Raw genomic sequence first — 19,687 nt, 5'->3', positions numbered from 1 at the left:
TAGGTTCTGAGACTTTTTTAAAAAAGTTAAGTTCAAACATTCAAGCCATGCCTTTGAAAATGTAGGAACAAGTTGTTTTACTAATGCAGCTCTAGAATGTTAACTCTTGAACCTTAAGTCAAATAAGAAGTGGGTTTCCATTATATGTGTTGGTCCCAAGATAAACTTTGCTGGGTTTCTTTAAACATGCAACAAAAACTGTATTAAGAGGGAGCTGAGCATTAGATGTTGGACACTTTTCCTTGTATTAAGATGTTCTAGTTAACTTCTTGCATTGCTGAAGTCTGTCACTTAGAACTGTTAGCCCCTTTTACAGTTTCTGCTCAGTTATCTCTAAAGAGGAGGTTGCTGACCACCTGTCCAGGTAACTATTTAGAGTCTCCTCTAACTACTAATGTGTAACTACTTTTACTCAGAAGCTGACTCCGTGACTGGGAGATATATTTTTTTTTTAACTTCCCATAAAATTGTTCGCTTGGGTGAACAGAAGTTATGCCAAACCTCTTTTTTTTAAAAAAAAAACCACAACTAATGGCAAAAGTTGAAGTTATTTTTAATGCGTGCCTTCTCATCTTCTCTAAGTGAATAGATTAGCTCTTTTTCAAACACCATAGTATCGGGTGGATACTATTCAAATGTTTACTGGTTTGGTGGTGATTTTTTTTAAACCTGATCATGGTATTTACTAGTCCTGTGTTGTTTCCTAATGGGCAGTGCTGTAGATTTCATATTAGTATTTCTTCTGAGTTGTTAAATGCCAATTCAAAGGACAACCATTATGTATTGTAGCAAAGAAATGTGAAGCATTGCATGTGAAATGCAATGGCCAAGGTGAAATGAGTAGTATGTGGAAAAGACTGAAGTACAGGGGAGAGACTGCTGAGGAGATCTATATTGAAGTAGAAAATAGGTTAAGCATTTGGGGAGGAGATTAAAACCTTAGGAGCTGTTTTTAGAAGACAATATTAAGTAACTATAATGCAAGAAGATTTTAAAAAAAGGCAAGAAGTGCTGAAGCTGATCATAGAAACACTTCATAGTAAGCATATTTATATCCTTACAGCTATATTACAGCTAAATACTTCAGATTTATACTCATTGAAGTAGCAATACTTCAGAAAGGAGCTGTGGCTAGAGAACAAAGCACTGTTAAGCACGGAGAGCTAGATAGTTCAGTATTAATGTCAGTTAAACACCCCTGCAGTGTCTTCAGAGGCACATGTTTTGAGAGAATTGCTGGTGTGGTGCTCCAAGGTGGGTTGTCATGCCAGGAGGCAAGGAAGACCCCAGATGGCCATAGCAAACATGAAAATTGTGAACACAGTTAATGTTGTGGGACTCTGTTTATCAAATGGGACAACCTCCACTTTCATGTGTTAGGGTCACAGACATGGCAGGAGTTTAAGGTCACATATTTCAAATAAGTTTGCTTTAAATTCTTCATTTTAGAATTTTAAAGGCGAAACCTTTGGCCCTACCTGTAACAGCAAGTACCCTCACTATTCTGGTTTACTTACTGCTACATGTGGGTCAGCAATCTAGAAATGCTTCTGAGCAAACTATACTGCTTTGCTCTCCCATGCTGCAGTTGCTATTCCTGTGTGACAGATGGGGGTCGTTGGATCAGTATAAGGCACTTTCTGCACCAGCTAAATGACAGATATCATACAGCTTGAACCAGGATAGAAGCTAGTGAAAATGAATACTGCTTCCTATGCAACAAAAATATATTGGTGTAACTGTCGTGTAGATGGGGCGCAGACACTTCACAGTAGTGTTGGGCAGATCAGGTTTATTACCTCACACACCTAGCAGTGGGTCAGGATACCGTTGCAATAATATTATACATGTGCTAACCACAAAGTCTTCAGTTAACTTATTATTCCAAACACTACGAAATCCACAGTACCCAGACTTGAGAGCAAAGGAGAAGGTATTTGAAAAATAATGATAAATGAAAGGAAAAAGAAATGTTTCTGTCTAGCCTCCTGGTTGTATTCTGCAAGCATCACAGCAATAGTTTAGAGGACAGCAAGGCATCTTTGCATGTATTTGTGTGAAGTCCTCCCAGATATGTGGGATAGCATGTAAGAAAACAATGAAGGAAAGTATTGAATTTTCAGATAGTGCTGAATAAAAATTTGTAGATTGAGAAGAGATGTTGAAGGCCAAGCTTCTCTGTGAAGGAGCAAAGATGATTGGAAGAGGGTAGAGATCAGGTCAGTAAAGGGCTCTCTGCATCAGCTTCCGAACAAATGTGAGCAGGGTGTCAAGCACTGCCACATCCTTTTCTTTGTTGTTAGGACTAAAGATGGGGTAGATAAAATCTGCATTATGACGTCTTTTCTGCTAATATCTACAGTCTAGTTGAGGTAGAAGAAAATGGAGATACAGCTTTGTAGTCATGATAAAAGTTGATGATGGGATACAAGAAACGTTATACGGGCTGAAATGTGTATTTGAACAGAAGGCAGAATGTTAACCATCAGTACTAAGAAAACGTAATAGCTTTTTGAGTTGGTATGAAAACCTACTTGGAAGAATGAAGGGAATATTCTTGTTTCTGTTAGTCTCAAACAGGCTGTCATCAGCTTTATTCTTTATCAGGCAAGTGCTGTTAGATAGGCTGTCTTTATAGGGGAGTTGGGTAGGTTAGAGGGGTCTGGAAATGTTACTAATGAGAAGCTGTAAAAAAATACGAGTGTGAACTGTTCCTCGAAGCAGAAGTATGAAAAAAAGTTGCACTTCAAGAGACTGTTCTCATTAAGAATTATGTGGAATTCCCTCAGGAAGTCTCCTTCAAACAGCTGTTTCTATAACTTCTGTCTCAGGTTAAACATGAGAGATTACATGGCACACCCCAAACTTGTGTGGTAGACTCAGTATTAAATCATCATACAGCTTCCTTCCATCTGCAAATCCAGAAATTTCTTGGAAAGCTCTGAATCAGATACTTTCTGTGAAAACTTCTATCTCTAGCTAATGGACTGGTCCTGCTTTGGGTTTTTTCTTTACATTTAATCCCTGTTGGACTCTACTTCCTGATAGTTGAACCAAATATACTAAATGAAGCTATATACCATTTATACTGAAAACTAGCATGAAACAACTGTGGATGTTTTATCAAGGCCATACTGGAATTTTCTAAATGCACTTGTGTGGTTTTGTGATCTGGTATTTCTTCCAGGCAATCCAACCTTAATTGATGTGGTTTTATATGGATGTTTTTAAAAGTATTTCAGGCAAAACCAAAATATGGGAAACACAAAATATTGTACCTATTGTATCAGACAGGTCTGCACATTTATGTAATTGATGGATTTGAGTCTTTTCTCTTACACTTAATTTTATCTTTGTTTTTATAGGAAATAATGAAAAAAGTGTGCCACAAGTCTTGATCAGAGACCTGAAATTTGAGAAGAAGCCATTAGCTAAGCTCATGTTTTCTCCTGATCAAGAAAATCATCCATCAAAAGCACCAGTAAAATATGGTGAATTGATTGTATTAGGGTAAGTGTTCATGTCTTGGTTGGAAGTGGGAATGAAGGTAGAATTTCAGGGTGCATTTAAAGCAGATAAATTGCAGGCTGCTGTGAGAGATGGTCCCACAACCTCTCACTCAAACTCCCCTCTTTTGCAGTGTATCTGCTGTGCATGCAACTAAGCACAGCTTTTCTTGGATACCTGGTCTCATGTAAGGGAGTGAATGGAGGGAGGGCTACCTTTTTCAATGGCAACCCAGCATTACATATAACATGATACATTGGAAAGTTGCACTGCAGCACACATACTTTGTGACAGCAATAGCTTGGAGGTAGGGTTGAGTAGATCTAAGTTTATTTTCGCCTCTTGCGTTCTTCCCAGGTAAGTGTTTCATGACAAAGGCAGCCAGATTGTGAAGGGTTTCCCACTTGGTTCCAGGTTGTACTAACGAGATCATGTGGAAGGAGAGGTTCCCTAGGACTTGAAGTAAAACAAAAGAGTTTTCTAAGAATGTGGTAGCTGACTGTAATATTTAAGTGCAAACAGAAAATTTGAATAAAGCAAATTTGCTGGCTGGCCTGTTTATGTTGAAATGCTTAAAGTGAGGGTCTGAGGGTTTTCTGGTGGATTAAATCAGTCTCAACAGCATGTCTATTTCTTACAAGGTTTTTTAACACCAAAATTCTCTATAATACTAGTTCTCCTCTGGGCTTAGGTGAGTGTTCACAGGTTTTTTTTTTCATTTACTGTGTGAACACACCATGCCAAAAGTAAAGCTACAGATAGGCATATACCCTTACTTGTTGTCATGTTTGGGACCAGAGTCTCTTCTGCTTGTCAATAGTAGCTTTGAGATTAATCTGGGTAGCATTCCTTACCCTACAAGCTTTGTGTGCGTATGCTGTAATTCTGTGAGCGTGCTTTGATATTGTGTTATCATTTCTCAGATTTAAATAGATGTGATTAATTAGAAGTCTGTGACTTTTTTCAATACCATACTAATTAAGAAGACTTTGTGCTTAGTAGGAAACTTCTTGTGGGTCTGTTTCTTGTGGAAAGCTATGCAATACAGGAAGATGGATTTTGTTCTTTCTTTTTTGATAGGTACAATGGGTCTCTCCCAAATGGAGATAGAGGAAGAAGAAAAAGTAGGTTTGCTTTATTTAAAAGGGCCAAGGCAAATGGGGTAAAACCTAGCACTGTGCATATTGCCTGTACCCCTCAAGCAGCAAAGGTAAGCTTGACTTGTCTAGTTAAGTCTTATTTCTCCTGGTGCTGTCTGAAGAGTTCAGTGAAGTCAGTACTGCTATGCTGAGATGAAATTATGTAAAAAGCATGAAGTTCTGGCCACAAAAAGAATAGTTCATGTTTATCCAAGTTTTTTTGTACCTGTCAGGGTTAGTAAGAAACCATTCAGCAAAACAGATCTGGTGCCCAGTCTGTGAGGTGTCCAGAAAGAAAAATGTTTATTTTTGGAACATGAATGTTCAGGGCACAGGCTAGTCATGTAAAACACTTTCTATCTTGTTTTCCTTCCAAGTTCACTACAGATATCTGTTCTAGCCTTCCTCTTTTCACACTCATTCATGCCTTAGGGCTAACTTTGCTTCATGTGAAGCTGACTTTGAAATGGTCCTTTGCAAAGCTCTGCATGCACTTGCTGTTCTGTCCAATGGGTAGGAGTTCCCCAGGGATGAGGACAGGTGGGTTTTGCAGGGCACATTTTATACTGCTCATAATCCAGTTCAGACTTGCCATTAAGAAGCAGTAAGAGAAGGGCTTAGGTCCTGAAGTTGAATTGTATTTTATGTCAAAAGTAATATATTACAGCTAAGGTGTTACCATGAAATACTTCTGTACTGTGGCAGTTCAAGTGTATGTAAAATTATGTTCAATAACAAATGGAGCATTTCCTCTAAAACCAGTGGAATTTGAGAATACTTAAAGGGCTGTTTAGAGATCTCCAGTGTTGAGATCAAGCCCTTAAATGCAGTTGAGTGTTTGACTCCCTAAATACCTTGACATTTACAAATATTGATTCCTCAATTCAAGGAATGACATAAAGTATTCTGAAGTCAAAAGCATTTTGCTAACCAAACTTCTTGTAATAGAATTGCATCTATAGGAGATCTGTGAAAAGCACATGTATTTTTACTACTTCTTTATGGTGTTCAAATAAGTGCTATTTAGAAGCAGTTTAGAAGAGTCTTTGTTCACTTCCTAGTAAGCAGTTGCAGAATGAAAATCTAAAATAGCAAACAGAAACCTAGAATACTTTGCTACAACTTCTGCAACCTGTGCTGTTTCTCCATTTTTATCTTGTTTACCACCACTACTTGTTACCTTTTTTGGCCATGCATCTTATTAATCATCACTGATTTTAGTATCAACTCGGATCCCAGTTATAGAGTGAAGTCCCTAAATTTTTGTCCTCATTTTGGTGTTGGAGGAGTTCAGGCTGAGGTGGCCATGAAGGTGTTACATTCAGTTTTACCCTTTGCACTTGGTTGTTTTCTTTTGTGTTAAGGCCGGTGTTGCTTTAACACAAAGCATGACTAATAATATGTCTTGGTTACATATATTTTGTTGCAGCCTGTGGTGAGGAGACCAGTTTGGTCTGTTGCTGAATCAATCCTGCAGCTTTTTTTTAATGGCCAGGACTGGTTTTTGTGAAGTTGAACTACAGGCGTGTCACTAACAACCATCTGCCTTAGTGCATTAATTGAGCAGAACAAGAGTATAGTTATATATTGTCTGCTTTGCTGCTGTATTCAGTAGAGTTATTGTTCACTGGTTCAATAATATTTGGCATTTTTTCCATAGGCAATAAGTAATAAGGACCAACACAGTATATCTTACACTTTGTCTCGGGCCCAGACAGTAGTAGTTGAATATACACATGACAGCAACACAGATATGTTCCAGGTATGTGAAGTAAATATGATAAATTTATTCTTGCTTTTGGTAGTTTCTAACAAGACATCCTCTCAAAAGGCTGTTTTCCTCAGACCCAAAAGTTTGCATGTGTCACGTTCTGCACTCTACTCGTCAGAGACGTTTAATTCTGTTCATTCCCAAGGCCATCACATGAACAAGGCTGTATATCTGCATCTCTTTTAGGCTTGGTCAGAGGTGAAAGTTGGTTTTATGTGACTAATGCACAGGATTATGGCTTTGCCTTTGATTGTTGGACTGCAAGTCATGTAACCCATCTCCTAGTTGCTCCTTGCAAAATGAAGAATAAAGTGCACAGTTCTCTTTAAGCACTTGGAACTTTGCTTCTAGCATTTACAAAGTGATTTGGGATCTGCCAGTGGGAGATGGGGTAAAAGAAATACAATGGGAAACTACAGAAAAGCTTTTGACACAACCAATATGAAAAATATGCCTAATTCCTTTTGGCAGACCTAGAAATAAGTCTAAAGTGCTGGGAAATGTAGAGAGAGGAGTCTCAGTTCTGATGTGCTGGCAGTTCAGTGCAACTTTGCTGCAGTTCCTGTATGTGCAAGAAGGAACCACAAACACATTTGCAGCTGTGGTGTGCGCTCGTATCTTATAATTGTTTCCTGTTTTTCTCAAAAGGAAGGGTTTTGTTTTGGGGGTTTTTGTGTGCTTGGTTCCTTCTGATTCCTGGACTGATCTTGTGTTGATATTTTTTTGTTGTTGTTGTTGCTAATGTATGGCAAGGAGTTTTGCTGTCGCAGCATTTAGCTGTGATGCCACTGTAGGATCTAAGGAGGTGGGACTTGTTGGTAAGTGGTGGAGGAAGCTGCTATGCAACTGCAAATACCTACAACAGAGCAAAAGAGCTGTAACGAACTAACTGCAGCATAAGCTATTGTTTGTGTAAGTGTTCTCTCTTCAGGCATGCTGTGGCGCGTATGCTGCTCTGAAATTGCCAGTGGCAATCCCTGTGTACTGATGGGTTATCCTGCCTAAGAAGCAATAGAAAAATATATTCTGACAAAGCAGTTTCAGTCTCATGAAAGCTTTCACCAAAATACACCTCAGGCTTTTGGGTCTCCTGCCCCAGCAGTTAATCAGTCTTAATAGTACCAGCTATTTTATAAGAGACTGTTGAGAGCTTAGGAAGTAAGGGAAAGGTAGTAGTGTGTAAGTGGGCTTAAAATCTGGCTACATGGATGTTTGGGAGAAGGATATAACTTCTCTTCATGCTTTATAAGGAAAAGGACAAGATAGGCTGACTGGAAAAGCAGTGAAACCCATGCAATTCTGTCAAACCTGGTGGAGTTGTATGGGACTACAAAACTCATTCTTTCATGCAACCAGAAAAGAAGGTGCAGCTACTAGAAAAATCTGGTTGTAGTCAGATGTTGTGTTCTGTGTGTGTTAATGTAACCCCTCCCCACCATAAACATCTTGTACCAGGTCTTTCCTGACAGGTTTGCTGTGTCTCAGTGCCCCAACCAGAGCTAAAGAGTCAGCTTACATAGTCTAATTTTCCTACGTCTACACCTCCATCTAGCCTGGCATTGTTCAGAATATTCTGGGCATGCAAAGCGACTGAATACCACTTTTCTTTCATCTAACTACAGTTTCCTAGCTCTTTTGGTGCTGCTGCAGCTGGTCCGGCTGACCTGAGTGTAACCTTTCTGATAAGACCTTCAATGGGAAATTGTCTCAAAATTGACGTAATTACATCATTTTGTTTCCCCTTCCTTCAGTTGGCTGTACTCAGTCTTCTGAATAACTTTGATCACATGGAGGTGGAATAACTCATCAATTCAGATTAGGCTGTAGAAACCTAAATTTAGATTGGTGGAGGGGAATGCTTCAGACTGGGATGTCACCCTTGTTTTTTTTCCTCAATCACTTAAATGCTTTGAGTTTGAATATTCTTAAACCCAAAGGCAAACTTCTGAACAGGTGCATTTGGGTTTTTTTAATCCCTTTCCAGATTGGTCGGTCAACGGAGAGTCCTATAGACTTTGTTGTGACAGATACAGTTCCTGGAAGTCAGAGTAACTCAGATACACAGTCTGTGCAGAGCACTATATCAAGGTTTGCCTGCAGAATCATATGTGAACGTAACCCTCCTTTTACAGCAAGAATATATGCGGCAGGATTTGACTCTTCAAAAAACATCTTTCTTGGGGTAAGGGAACTCTTTCTTTTTTCCTCAGAGTTCAATGCAGGCTTATTTTTAAACTAATATACAGCTCCACTACAGAAAAATTAAAAGTTTTCATTGATGTAATTTCTCTTAGGAGAAAGCTGCGAAGTGGAAGACATCAGATGGGCAAATGGATGGGTTAACCACAAATGGAGTTCTTGTTATGCATCCCCGTAATGGATTTACAGAAGACTCCAAGCCAGGGGTGTGGAGAGAGATATCTGTGTGTGGGAATGTGTTCAGCCTCCGTGAAACCAGATCAGCTCAGCAGAGGGGAAAAATGGTAAGAGTAGTGACCAATATTTTATGCAGCCTGTTTAAAATGGGTACAATGGTAGTGGTACAGCTAGGGCATAAACAGAGGCTGGAATCTGCCTTGTTCAGTGTAGATGTCACCTCTGTAATTAGTTATGCTGACTTTTTATGTGTCCTTGTTCATACATGAAGGTGTCTTGGTCAACCTGAATAACTGACACTTATCTGCAAACTAGTACTTAATTGCACATCTAGACTGCTCTCCTAAATTGAGTTGCCAGTCCACTACGCTCTTCTGCAAACTCCTGTAGTCATGTGCACATTTTAAAGAGTATTTTCCTGATTCTCCCTCTTGAGTTTATGCTGTTACGGTTTTCACACTTTTCTTTTATAGAATAAAAAAGAATAATTATAGTTTTATTGACACATGCTTAGATACCTGGATATCCATTTTCACCTTGGCATTCCGAGTTTTCCTCTTCCTCTTGTTTCCAAAGCATTGGCAACATTTCCAGGAGACAATTAGTTTTAGTATGACTTGGGGTCTCGTAGCAAAAAGAAATGCTACATAAACACCTGAGTGATGCATCTAGCTAGGAATGCTGACAGCTGACTTTTTCTGGAGGAGAGGAAAGCCATCTGTAAAAGTGTGTTTGAAGAAAACAGTCTAAAATGTTATGGAGGACCCAACAAGACTTGTCAAGAAGATTTTGGGGTTTGTTCTCTCTTTCTTTTTTAAAAAAAGAGGGGAAGGAGAAGCTGACACTGGGCTCTCTGTGGGTATCTTGTGTAGGACAGTCAGGAACTGCTTGAAACTTTTTCTCTGCATCTTCCAGGCAGATTTGTATTACAAAAGTGCCTTGTGTTATTCTTCAGGTAACCTTAGGTGACACCTCTCTCTCTCTTTGTCCATCACAAGGTTGAGAATGAAACAAACCAACTCCAAGATGGCTCTCTAATTGACCTGTGTGGAGCAACACTACTGTGGCGCACTGCGGAAGGACTTTCACGCACTCCTACTGTCAAGCACCTGGAAGCGCTGAGACAGGAAATAAATGCAGCAAGACCCCAGTGTCCTGTGGGGTTTAACACCTTGGCATTTCCCAGCATGAAGAGAAAAGATGTTGTAGACGAAAAGCAGCCGTGGGTGTATCTGAACTGTGGCCATGTCCATGGATATCACAATTGGGGAAACAAAGAGGAGAGAGACGGCAAGGATCGCGAATGTCCCATGTGCCGCTCTGTCGGCCCCTATGTGCCTCTGTGGCTTGGATGTGAAGCAGGATTTTATGTGGATGCAGGACCTCCAACTCATGCGTTCAGCCCGTGTGGCCACGTGTGCTCAGAAAAGACAACTGCCTATTGGTCCCAAATTCCTCTTCCTCATGGTACTCACACTTTTCATGCAGCCTGTCCATTCTGTGCGCATCAGCTGGCTGGTGAGCAAGGTTACATCAGACTCATTTTCCAAGGACCTCTTGACTAGCACATGTGTTACTGAGGACTGCAGTAAACTGATAAGCTAAGCTATTCTGAATTTTAAACCAACTGTTTTTTGTATTCTCTGGGCTTTGCTGGTTTGCATTAAAATGAAGAATTTTTGGATTTTTGTTACAACAGCTAAATCCCTCTCTACTGAGAAAAGTCTGGAAATAAAAGAAATGGGGGAGCAGGATGAGAATTCCTGCTTTTTTTTTTTTTAGTAACTACTTCTGAAGAGGTGAAGGAAGTGTTGTAGGGTGAACTTTGATGCCTTCCGTTTAATGGTTTTGAATAACATGCCCACAGTGTTTGAAAGTTGTTTCATTCTTTTTGTATATGGAGGGTAAATAGTTCAAAGAACATTAGTTTACAGCTTGGATGCAAATGTTGTAAAATATAACGTGTATATTAACTCTTTTCTATTTATCTTTATTATTGAAAATACATAGAATGTTTAGAGAGTAGCATGGTCATAGTGTGCTCATCCAACAATTGGATGTGTTAGAGTAGTTCTGGATGAAGAAGGACATGAGATGGAAATGGTAGAAGAATCTTTTTGATCTAAAATACTGAATTCTTAGAATAGTTAAAATGCTTTTTAAACAAAGCTAATGCAAATTATGATGGCATAAAGGTGTGCTTTAACCATGTTGAAAGGTAGCTAAGAAGGACTTCTTAAAATGTCTTTTTGGTAGGACTGTACTTAAGATCTGGTTATGAGGAAAATATTTGCCAGATTCTTTGAATATGCAACTTAGTCTAGATTAAGGATTTTTTCTCCCTTCATGCTAACACATCTCTTTATTTAGCATTAGTGGCATTTGTGAGGGTTTTTCCAATGTTAAACATTAACAAACCTGGAAGATGAGGCTCCTTTTGTTCCCTGCTGTTTGAGGCAGGGGGTGAGGGGGGAGGCGGCTGTGCCCGTGCATGTGTGTGGGGAGCAGGGAGCAATTTGTGAATTGGCCAAGGCCACAGCTTGTGACAGGCATGTCAGTCAGGTGTTCTGCCTTTCTTCTCGCCCATTGCAAACTGGCACACTTGGGTGTGTGGGAGCCACGGGCTTGCCTTTACCCTGCTGCGAGGAGCTGGGTGCAAATACTCATCTAGGTCACACGGAATAAGGCTGAAGCCTGGTACCCAAGGAATGTGTGCCTGCGTCCTCGTGTGACTTGTCACAATTGGCAATCTGTTAGGGCAGAGCTTGAGCTGGGACTGGACTGGACTCGTAGACCTTGGTGTGGGATGCTTCCATAAGGTCTGTTCACGTTGTGGTGGGCTCTAGTTAGCCTCTCTCCGCTCTCCCTTCCCTACCCTTCCTTCCCTTCTGCATCCACCAGAAAAGGCCAGTGCACTACATCCAGCTTTGCTGCTAACCCACTGTGCTTCATGGCAAATACACAACCTGACCTTTTTAGGAATGAGTTGAGCTTTTTTGGCCAGCTTCATATTCTTTTTTTTTAATGTATGTACTGTATAATTGACAGTAGCAAATTTCTATACTTTATCGCATAGCTTTAATTTTTCCTTTCAAAACTGTTCTCAGATTTTCTTGGTTTAGAGAGACCTATTTTGCTTAAATGTCATGAATTATTTACTTTGTCAATTGCTTCTCCATTTTTAAAAAATTGTGTTGTTTGGTTCACTCAGGAAATGCATGTGTCAGGCAACCTGTATTATAAGTTCAGTTAGCTGTCATGTATAAGTAACTGCTGTTACTCCCTTTCCATAGAAATATAACCAATTTTGACATTTTCCAGATTATATGCATTAAGTAATGAAACTTATGCAGCAAGAAATCCCTGTATTGTAGTTGTTCTAATCATTTTATTCAAACTATAGTATACTGTAGTTTAATTTTTATTTGCAAATTAATTTATTCAAACTACGTGAGTAAACACTTTTCAAAAATAGAAATTCTGGGATTGTCTGTTGCTTTGTTTCCAAGAGATGTGAAAGGTGGCTGGAGATGGCCCTTCTGCTGTCACATAAGGTGTCTGGTCTGCACATGTGGATTAAGATCACAAAAAAGAAGCAATTGTAAGGAGTTTGCATGTTATTCCAGTCATGGATTTGAGTGGCTTCTTTCAGATGTGACCTTCCAATGTGTTCTGTATTTAGCCCTGCATTAACAAAGGCGAGATTCTTCTTCAAAAGACATAGTTAAATGATCTGTTCCCTGAATAAGTTACAAATAATGAAATGTAAGCAAAAACTTTAACCAAGTGGCTGGGCTCTTGTAAAATGTCAAGAGCTCTTGATTTCATCCTCCACAAAATCGGAGCAACACTTCTCTGGTCCTGATCTTGTTGATTACAGGGATATGAAAAATCAGAAAAGGACACAAAAGCTACCAAGCAGTATGAGCAATATAAAGATGAATTGTGAAAACAGATCAATAATTGGATGGTAGCAGACACATAGAAAGCAGCATACTCATCCCGTGTTGGAGGCACAGCTGGATCCTAGCGTGGAGCCCGTAGTGCGGTTGGGTAAACATACATCTCACTGTAGAGGGGAAGGAGAAAGGTTCATGCCCAACACAACCATTGTTAAGCTTTGTTAAGCTTCTCTCCCATTAAGATGATACTTCATGCTTTCATTGTACTTCTCTACCCCTGCCTCTCCCCTGTTGACCCCCAACCCCCCCAAAAAAAGGTGTAGTTTTAGCAGAACTGTCTGTTTCTCTGGGTAGCATTATGCTAACATAACCCTTCAGAGTCTGCCCCACATGCTCTGCCTGTTGTGTACTTTTCTTGACCCAAGCTGGGCTTGTTAATCCCAGTTTTAAAAGGGCAGAGCACAGGCATTCAAATGCCTGAGACACAGAAATCCCACTGTCAAAAGTAGGATAGCAGTGGTTGAGTAATTTGAGGAACAATTTCCATACAACATGCAAGCTAACTAAAAGCAGTAGCTTTGACTGCGGCTCCCTATTTGAGTTCCCCCCATGGCTTCTGGTCTTTAATAAACAATTTAAACAGAAGGTCTTGTGCTCTGTAAACTGTAAAATGAATGTCAGATTAAAAGCAAAATGATCCCTTTGACTCAAACCAGCTAACTGAAGCGCTCTGAACTGTAAGGCCTTTGCTTCTGAACAAATCTGGGAGTTGGGAGGAGTGCAGGAGCCTGCACTGTGCTGGCTTTGAGATGATTACAGCTCCACTTGTGTGCAGCCTAACTCAACCCCTTGAACCTGCAAAAACCAGCCCCAAACAAGATCCATCGCCTCCACCTGCTTTTAAAGTTTGCTTGAATGGAAAGAGGCATCACTGATGCAACCAGCAGGTAGGACAGGACTCTTGTTCCCTGGGAGATCACCACAGATATGTGGAAGTGATGAGGGAATGCGTGTGGAAAATGAGCGAAGTATAGACCCTTTTCTAGCCTTAAAGTTCTGTGAAGATCTGCAGAAATGCAACTGGAAATCAAGTAGCTTTCTGCAGTTGGTTTGTGCATGGCTGCTTTGTTCTGCACTGTTCTTGTGTGTGGTGTAATAAAGGTGATTTAATGAGCTAATTTGCTTTTCAGCTGTAGGAAATTGTGTGAATTTAACACTGGTAAGAGACAGCAGCTTGGCACAGCAGCTGGGTAATGAAGCTCTATTTTTTCCCTTTCTTTCCCAAAGCAGAAGCAGGGCAGCTCTTGGTGTGTTGACTCACAGTGGGGCAGGAGCATGTTGATGGGGAGGGTTCTGAGGGCTTTCCCTGGGAAGGTGGTGAGTAGCCCACACTGATGGAGCATTCTGTCCCCTTTAACTCAGCCATTGGGTTCAAGCAATGCCATGAGTGTGTGGTGTGGCTGACACATGTGGTGCAGGCTGGGGATGAGGTTTTCTAATCCCATCTGTGCTAGGCTTGTTACACCTATAGGAATGAGGCTGGTATCCTGAAAGGCTTAATGACATGATGAAGTCACCCCAGCAGTCCTGCATTTGAAGGTGCTCTGCAAATCCCATAATGACCCTGCTGTGGCATGCTTGATCTCTTTCTGAAGAGGCACTTTCCAGGCCTGATTCTAAAAATACATTTCCAGTTGTGCAATATAAATCTACCATGATGAACACAGCTACCTACCTGTATGCTGTCTTTCCGCCTGGATTAGTCCTGCTTGCTGTTGAATTAGACCAGGTTTCCTAGTCCTACTCTTGGCTCATGCAACCCCTGCTTCCTTTTCTGTGAAAACACTGGCAAAGCTCCTCTGTTTTTAATGGCAGCGCTCAGCTTTAACGTAAGGGTTCTGATCATCCTGAAAATCAGCTTCTAAGGCTCTTTCAAGGCTACAGGAGATCACCTGTGTATGTACTGTCGTGCATCCTGTGAAAAAGATCTGGGAAAGCATTTCTCCAGGAGCTGTGAGGATTCCTGTGAACTTGTGTCAGGGGCTTTTTGGCAAGCGTGGCCTCTGCATGGGCATCAGCGAGCCTGCCCTTTCCTAGGTGCTGCTTCCAGGGCAGCAGCAAGAGCTCAGGTCCCTGTTTTCTTGCAGAGAAAAAGCACTGTGTCAAACTGCTGTTTGGACGTGATATCCCATGGTAATATACCTGCTGTGACACAAGCCAAGCTGGGGAACACCAGTGTCTGCTATTGCATGAGAAACAGCCTCCTGCTTCAGCTGTGCTGGTGCTACTGATTATTGGTCTGGTCCCATCTCCCTCCTGAAAGCAAAAGGGTGGCAGATTTAAAGGGCAGAAAAAAAGTGCTTTTACTCCCTCAAACCTCAGCTCCCCCTGTGAGAGCAGCTGTCCCGAATACAGCCTTGGGTGATTGTAAAGTCAGCAGTGGGACTGGTGACTTTGGATGTGCTTAAGGCTGTGTCAGCACAGTGTTAGGGAACAGCATTAGCCATGAGGCCCGGTGCCTGAATCTTTATGTTCCTGCCTTGGTCCCCTGTGAGCTGCTGCCCATCCTCTTTCTCCCTTCAGCCCTGGAAAATATGATCCATTCCACAGCCGCAGAAAGCACACGAGTTTGCAGAAGCTGGCCCCATTCACCTTGCCTGGCACTAGCATGTGTGGGATCATGCTCAGCATCAGCTGGGCCTGCATCTCCTGAGGCTGATCTGGGTGGGGGGGTGGGGGGAACACGACAATGAGTAACCAGGGGAAAAGTGCCAGTTCTGGCAGTCAGGAGCTTCCTGCCAACTCCTTGGCTCCAGCCCTCTCCCAGGATCTCCCTGCATTTCGGCTGCTGCTGCGCAGAGCAACAGGCACATGGCCAAATGGGTGGACAGTGCCAGGTCCTGTTGTGGAAATGGGAGGTGGACCCTTGGTCTGGTGTCTGACCTGCAGAGCAGGAGAACTGACGGTTGTTCCCTGGGTCATCTTTCATGAAAAGCATTTGAATCCAGAGTAATCCAGAGCAAGGTCTGCCCAACCCCACTTTTTGGTTTCCAGCGGTGGATGTAAGCATGTGCCTGGGAGGAATATGAACAGCACAAGCAGATGTGACACTGCCCAACCCTCATACAAGTTAGAGCTCAGAGACTTTGAGTACGAGGTGGCAGCCATGGATTTTTCTTCCTTTAATACAGCTTCACTTGAGCTCAAACAAGCTTCCAGCATCTGAAATTCTTGCGGTAAGGAGACCCAAGGCTCAGCTGCACACTATGACGTGCCGCTTGCATGTTTTGAGCCTGTCTTACTTTGCTTTATACCCAATTTCTTATATTACAAGAGGCAGTGAATAACCATTTCCCATTCACCTTTATCTGCTACTCTTGATTTTGCTGCTAGCACGCCCAGCTGTCCGTCCTTGTCCTACTGTCCCTCTTGCGGGGCTGACAGGAGGGAATGGGAACCAGCACCAACATCGCCCTGCTTTCTGCCCTGTGATGTTTGCCTGGCTCTGCTGGCGAGGGTGCATTCGTGGCAGCAGTGAAAGCACCAGCAAATACTTGGTTCTGCTATCCCTGCTGAGGGCCCAGTGCTGCCATGCAGGGGTTTGAGACATCTCGTGTCCTCTGCATGGGCATGAATGACCTTATGGATCAACTAGAGAAGCACTTTCCTGCTGGCAGAGGCAACTTCTTTGTAATTTGGCAATGCTTGCAATATTGTGATGTTTTTATTTTGAATGCTTTTGCTGATTCAGTGTGACTAAAGAGCTCTGAGGCAGGAGTAAATTATTAATCTGCTCTGACTTCCTTCCGCTACCCTGTCTACGTACAGGATTCCCCGTGAGCATGCATGAAGCATGAGCGGCATGGAGAGGGTAGGTAGGAAATGATCGTTCACATTTTTCATACAGTAGATGAAAGTTGTGCAGTATGCAGTTAAGTCACGAGGGGGGTTGGGGGAGCTTCCTTTATGTGTATTCTTTACTAATTACTCCCAAGACCATCCTGTCTGCTTATTTATAGGTTGCTGTCTTTGTGTTTGTTTCTGCTTCACCTACAACCCCCCACACCCAAAAAAATATTTAAATGAGATTAACTTTTCTCTGCAGTTGTTTTATCTGACAGGTTCTCAGTTATGTTCGCTGTGGTTATGATTATTTTTTAAGTGTTTCTATTGAAATATGTGACTTTTAATGCATTGAATCATGTTGGCTGGACTTAGGCCCTGCAAAATGTGTGTTGAGGTGTTTTTGGTCATCTATCCTTCAGCCTAGATAGGGTTTCCCTTCAGTCTTTCCTGGAAAATGCTGGAAATGTGAGCTGGTCAAGGATAAGGGAAGAGCAATGGCTTTCCTGGGAAACAGCTACATGAAGGATAAATCTTGTGGTAACCCCAGTGTTTCATCTCTGGGCTGAGGTGATCAACTTCTTTCCCTGGATCATGCTCGGATCCTCAGCACCTCCTACATCCCAGCCCTCTGACACCTGTAAAATAACTTCTAAATATGACCACCTCACAAATGGGATCTACCTGTGCTATTCCCTTTGGCTGGTTGCAATTTAAGAGCTGAATGAACAGAGTCTTTAGTGCTTCCACAACCTTTTCTCTCCAAAATAATATATTTAGCCAATCCCAGAAGATTTGAAACAAAAATGCATGCAGAGATATTCTAAACTTGCCTGGATGCAAGGCTAAAAACTGCAGCTTGCTGTCATGCGCTGTAGGAAAGGAATTGAGTCAACTCATCTTTTCCAAAAACTCATGCTTTTTTTTTCTGTTGTGTGGGAGGAGGAGAGAATTTGTTATTCAGTGGAACAAGGACAATTAAAAGCAAACGCAGCTTCCAGCGATACTATCATCTGTTCTGTTAGCCCTGAGCAATACAGAGACAACCTGGCTTTTTAATTGGCCTCTCTTTCCTCTCTGGCCTGTGCTTCCAGTTGGCACAGTGGCTGACATTTTCAAAAGTCTGTAGGACTGAGATGCAGGCACGCCTGCTTTCGTTTTGCTTGGACATTCACCTAAAATGTGGCTTTAAAGAGGGTGAAAGGCTCCAAATTGCAGGGGATTGAGAGGTCATGGTCTCACCTGCTCAGCTTGCTCTGCTGTGGAATGTTAGCCTGTAATGGGGCACGTCCATGGGTCCCACCATGGGATGAACCTGTGGTGCCACCCTCCACCATTGCTGGAGGATAAACGTTGCCCAAGATGGGTCGTGGGGATGCAGGTACCTCTCCTTTCACCTGCTGCCCCTTTCCTGCAGCATGTGGCCATGGTGGCCACCTGGGCAAAGCTGGTCCCAGGCTTTGCAGAGCAAAGCTGCCAGGGCCTCAACTAATTTAATTAGCTTGCTTCACTTCTAAAGGGGAGCTAAATCAATCAGAAGGTATTTTAAATGCTGCATAAAAGCATGGATATTTAATGCTTTTTTAACTTACATTAAAAGTGGATTCAGAGCATCTTTCCTGAGAGGCAGGAAACCGGATGCTGAAGACTGCAGCTCTACCATTGTTCCGGGTGTTTCCAGTGTTACTCAGCATTTCTGCCAGCATCTTTCTTTATCACTTGGAAATCTCACTCTGCCTGTTCTTGAGCCGGAGAAGCAGAAGGTGTGTGCAATTGCCTTTGGGTGTCGATGCATCAGTGCTCATGTCACACTTCTTGGCAGCTCCTGGCAACTGCCTGCCAGGGAAAGCCATCGCCTGAGCCAGGGCAAGAACCTTTGCCAAATAGGCAGCTTGACTAGAGACTGTGCGAGCCCTAAAGAAAAAAAACACCCCAGAACCCCCATCCTTAAAACAGTATTGCCAAATGCACAGTATTTATACAGTGGAGTGTTTTTCATACTGTGGGGGCCTGGGACTAGTGTTCCTCAAGACAGCCTAAATATATTTATAGACCATGTGTGTCTGCATTTCATTATATTTTTATCTTTATAGGCTAATGGTTAATACGGCCATGCTGTATTTGTTTCTGCAGTGAAAAAATACGCTGAATAGTATCAGACAAGAGGCCTAGGCTCTGCAGGCTCCAAACAATCTTTCAGACTGTAATTTAGGGGCTAGTTCATATTACAGAAGTATGAAGGTGAGATATCAGAGGTTGGCTTCCCCGGACATAGTAAAGGAAGAGAAGAGCAGCTGTGGGAGTCCCCAGGGTTGGGGGTATTTAACACCATTTGCTCTTGGTACTTGAAAAAAATAGCAATGCGTCCAGCATATTCTGTGTAGCAGCAGTTTCTAAATGACTTTACTCAGCCCAGCTTGCCACCTGGCTGATCCTTACATCCTGTATACGTACTGTCAGTGATCACCTTAGGTTTGCTCCCAGATCCTGAGTGGCAATGTGAAGCAGTGCCAGGTCTGGGCACCTCCTGGGCAATTCTGTCCTGTTGGTAGCACAGCCCCCACCAGGGAGCTATCAGCTAATGCATTTAACATGGACTATTCTGATAGTGGGGAGTACTAATCTTTTAATCATAATGTTGCTGCATACTGAGTCAAATGTCTTACAAAACTCCATTACACTGCCTTTTATCTGCCAAACTTGTTATCTCAAAGGAGGAAAGCAGGTTTTCCAGATGTGAGGTTTTCTTCCAAAAAAAGCCATGTTGATTGGCATTATATTATTGTCCTTTACATGTGAGTTCAGTATGGATGTCAGACGAGCTGGTCTAAAATTATAGTTTTTGCTCTCTTTTGAGTACCAGCTCTTACGGTCTCTGGAATTTCCCTACCATTTCAAAGGGGGGAAAAAAGAAAAGAAACCAATAATGGTTCCCAGATCACATCAGACAATTTTTTTAATGAGTTTTAGATGCAAGCTCCTTTGCATCAGCTGATTTTAGAATGTATTGTTCATAATGTAATCACGGATCCATGGAAGGTTCTCTCCTGCCTTAGTCTGCCCTGTCGCAGGGTCAGCTCTACCCAAATCCTGCTTGTAAGCATTCATCTCACCTATCCTTTCAAAATCTGCAGATTAACAGAGACTCC

The 19,687-nt window shown here is 42.0% G+C and overlaps 2 protein-coding genes across 4 annotated transcripts in view; one reads left to right on the top strand and one right to left on the bottom strand.

Moving 5' to 3' along the window:
• PELI1 (pellino E3 ubiquitin protein ligase 1) overlaps window positions 1-11,211 on the top strand; it is a 45,235-nt gene extending 34,024 nt beyond the window's left edge. For all 3 annotated transcript variants that reach the window (XM_075088355.1, XM_075088354.1, XM_075088356.1), the window contains 6 exons: window positions 3,366-3,510; window positions 4,588-4,717; window positions 6,307-6,408; window positions 8,402-8,599; window positions 8,712-8,900; window positions 9,792-11,211. In XM_075088355.1, the coding sequence (XP_074944456.1) occupies window positions 3,440-3,510; window positions 4,588-4,717; window positions 6,307-6,408; window positions 8,402-8,599; window positions 8,712-8,900; window positions 9,792-10,358 (1,257 nt within the window). In that variant the 5' untranslated portion in view covers window positions 3,366-3,439 and the 3' untranslated portion in view covers window positions 10,359-11,211. The remainder of the gene's footprint in view (window positions 1-3,365; window positions 3,511-4,587; window positions 4,718-6,306; window positions 6,409-8,401; window positions 8,600-8,711; window positions 8,901-9,791) is intronic.
• Window positions 1-19,687, bottom strand: part of ACTR2 (actin related protein 2) — a 516,258-nt gene that overhangs the window by 484,491 nt on the left and 12,080 nt on the right. The gene's annotated exons all lie outside the window — the stretch shown is intronic.

The sequence above is a fragment of the Phalacrocorax aristotelis genome, chromosome 3 (assembly GCF_949628215.1).
Source record: "Phalacrocorax aristotelis chromosome 3, bGulAri2.1, whole genome shotgun sequence".
In the NCBI taxonomy this organism is placed as follows: domain Eukaryota; kingdom Metazoa; phylum Chordata; class Aves; order Suliformes; family Phalacrocoracidae; genus Phalacrocorax; species Phalacrocorax aristotelis.
Note: the sequence above shows the minus strand (reverse complement) of the source record. Positions and strands in the feature narration are given on the sequence as shown.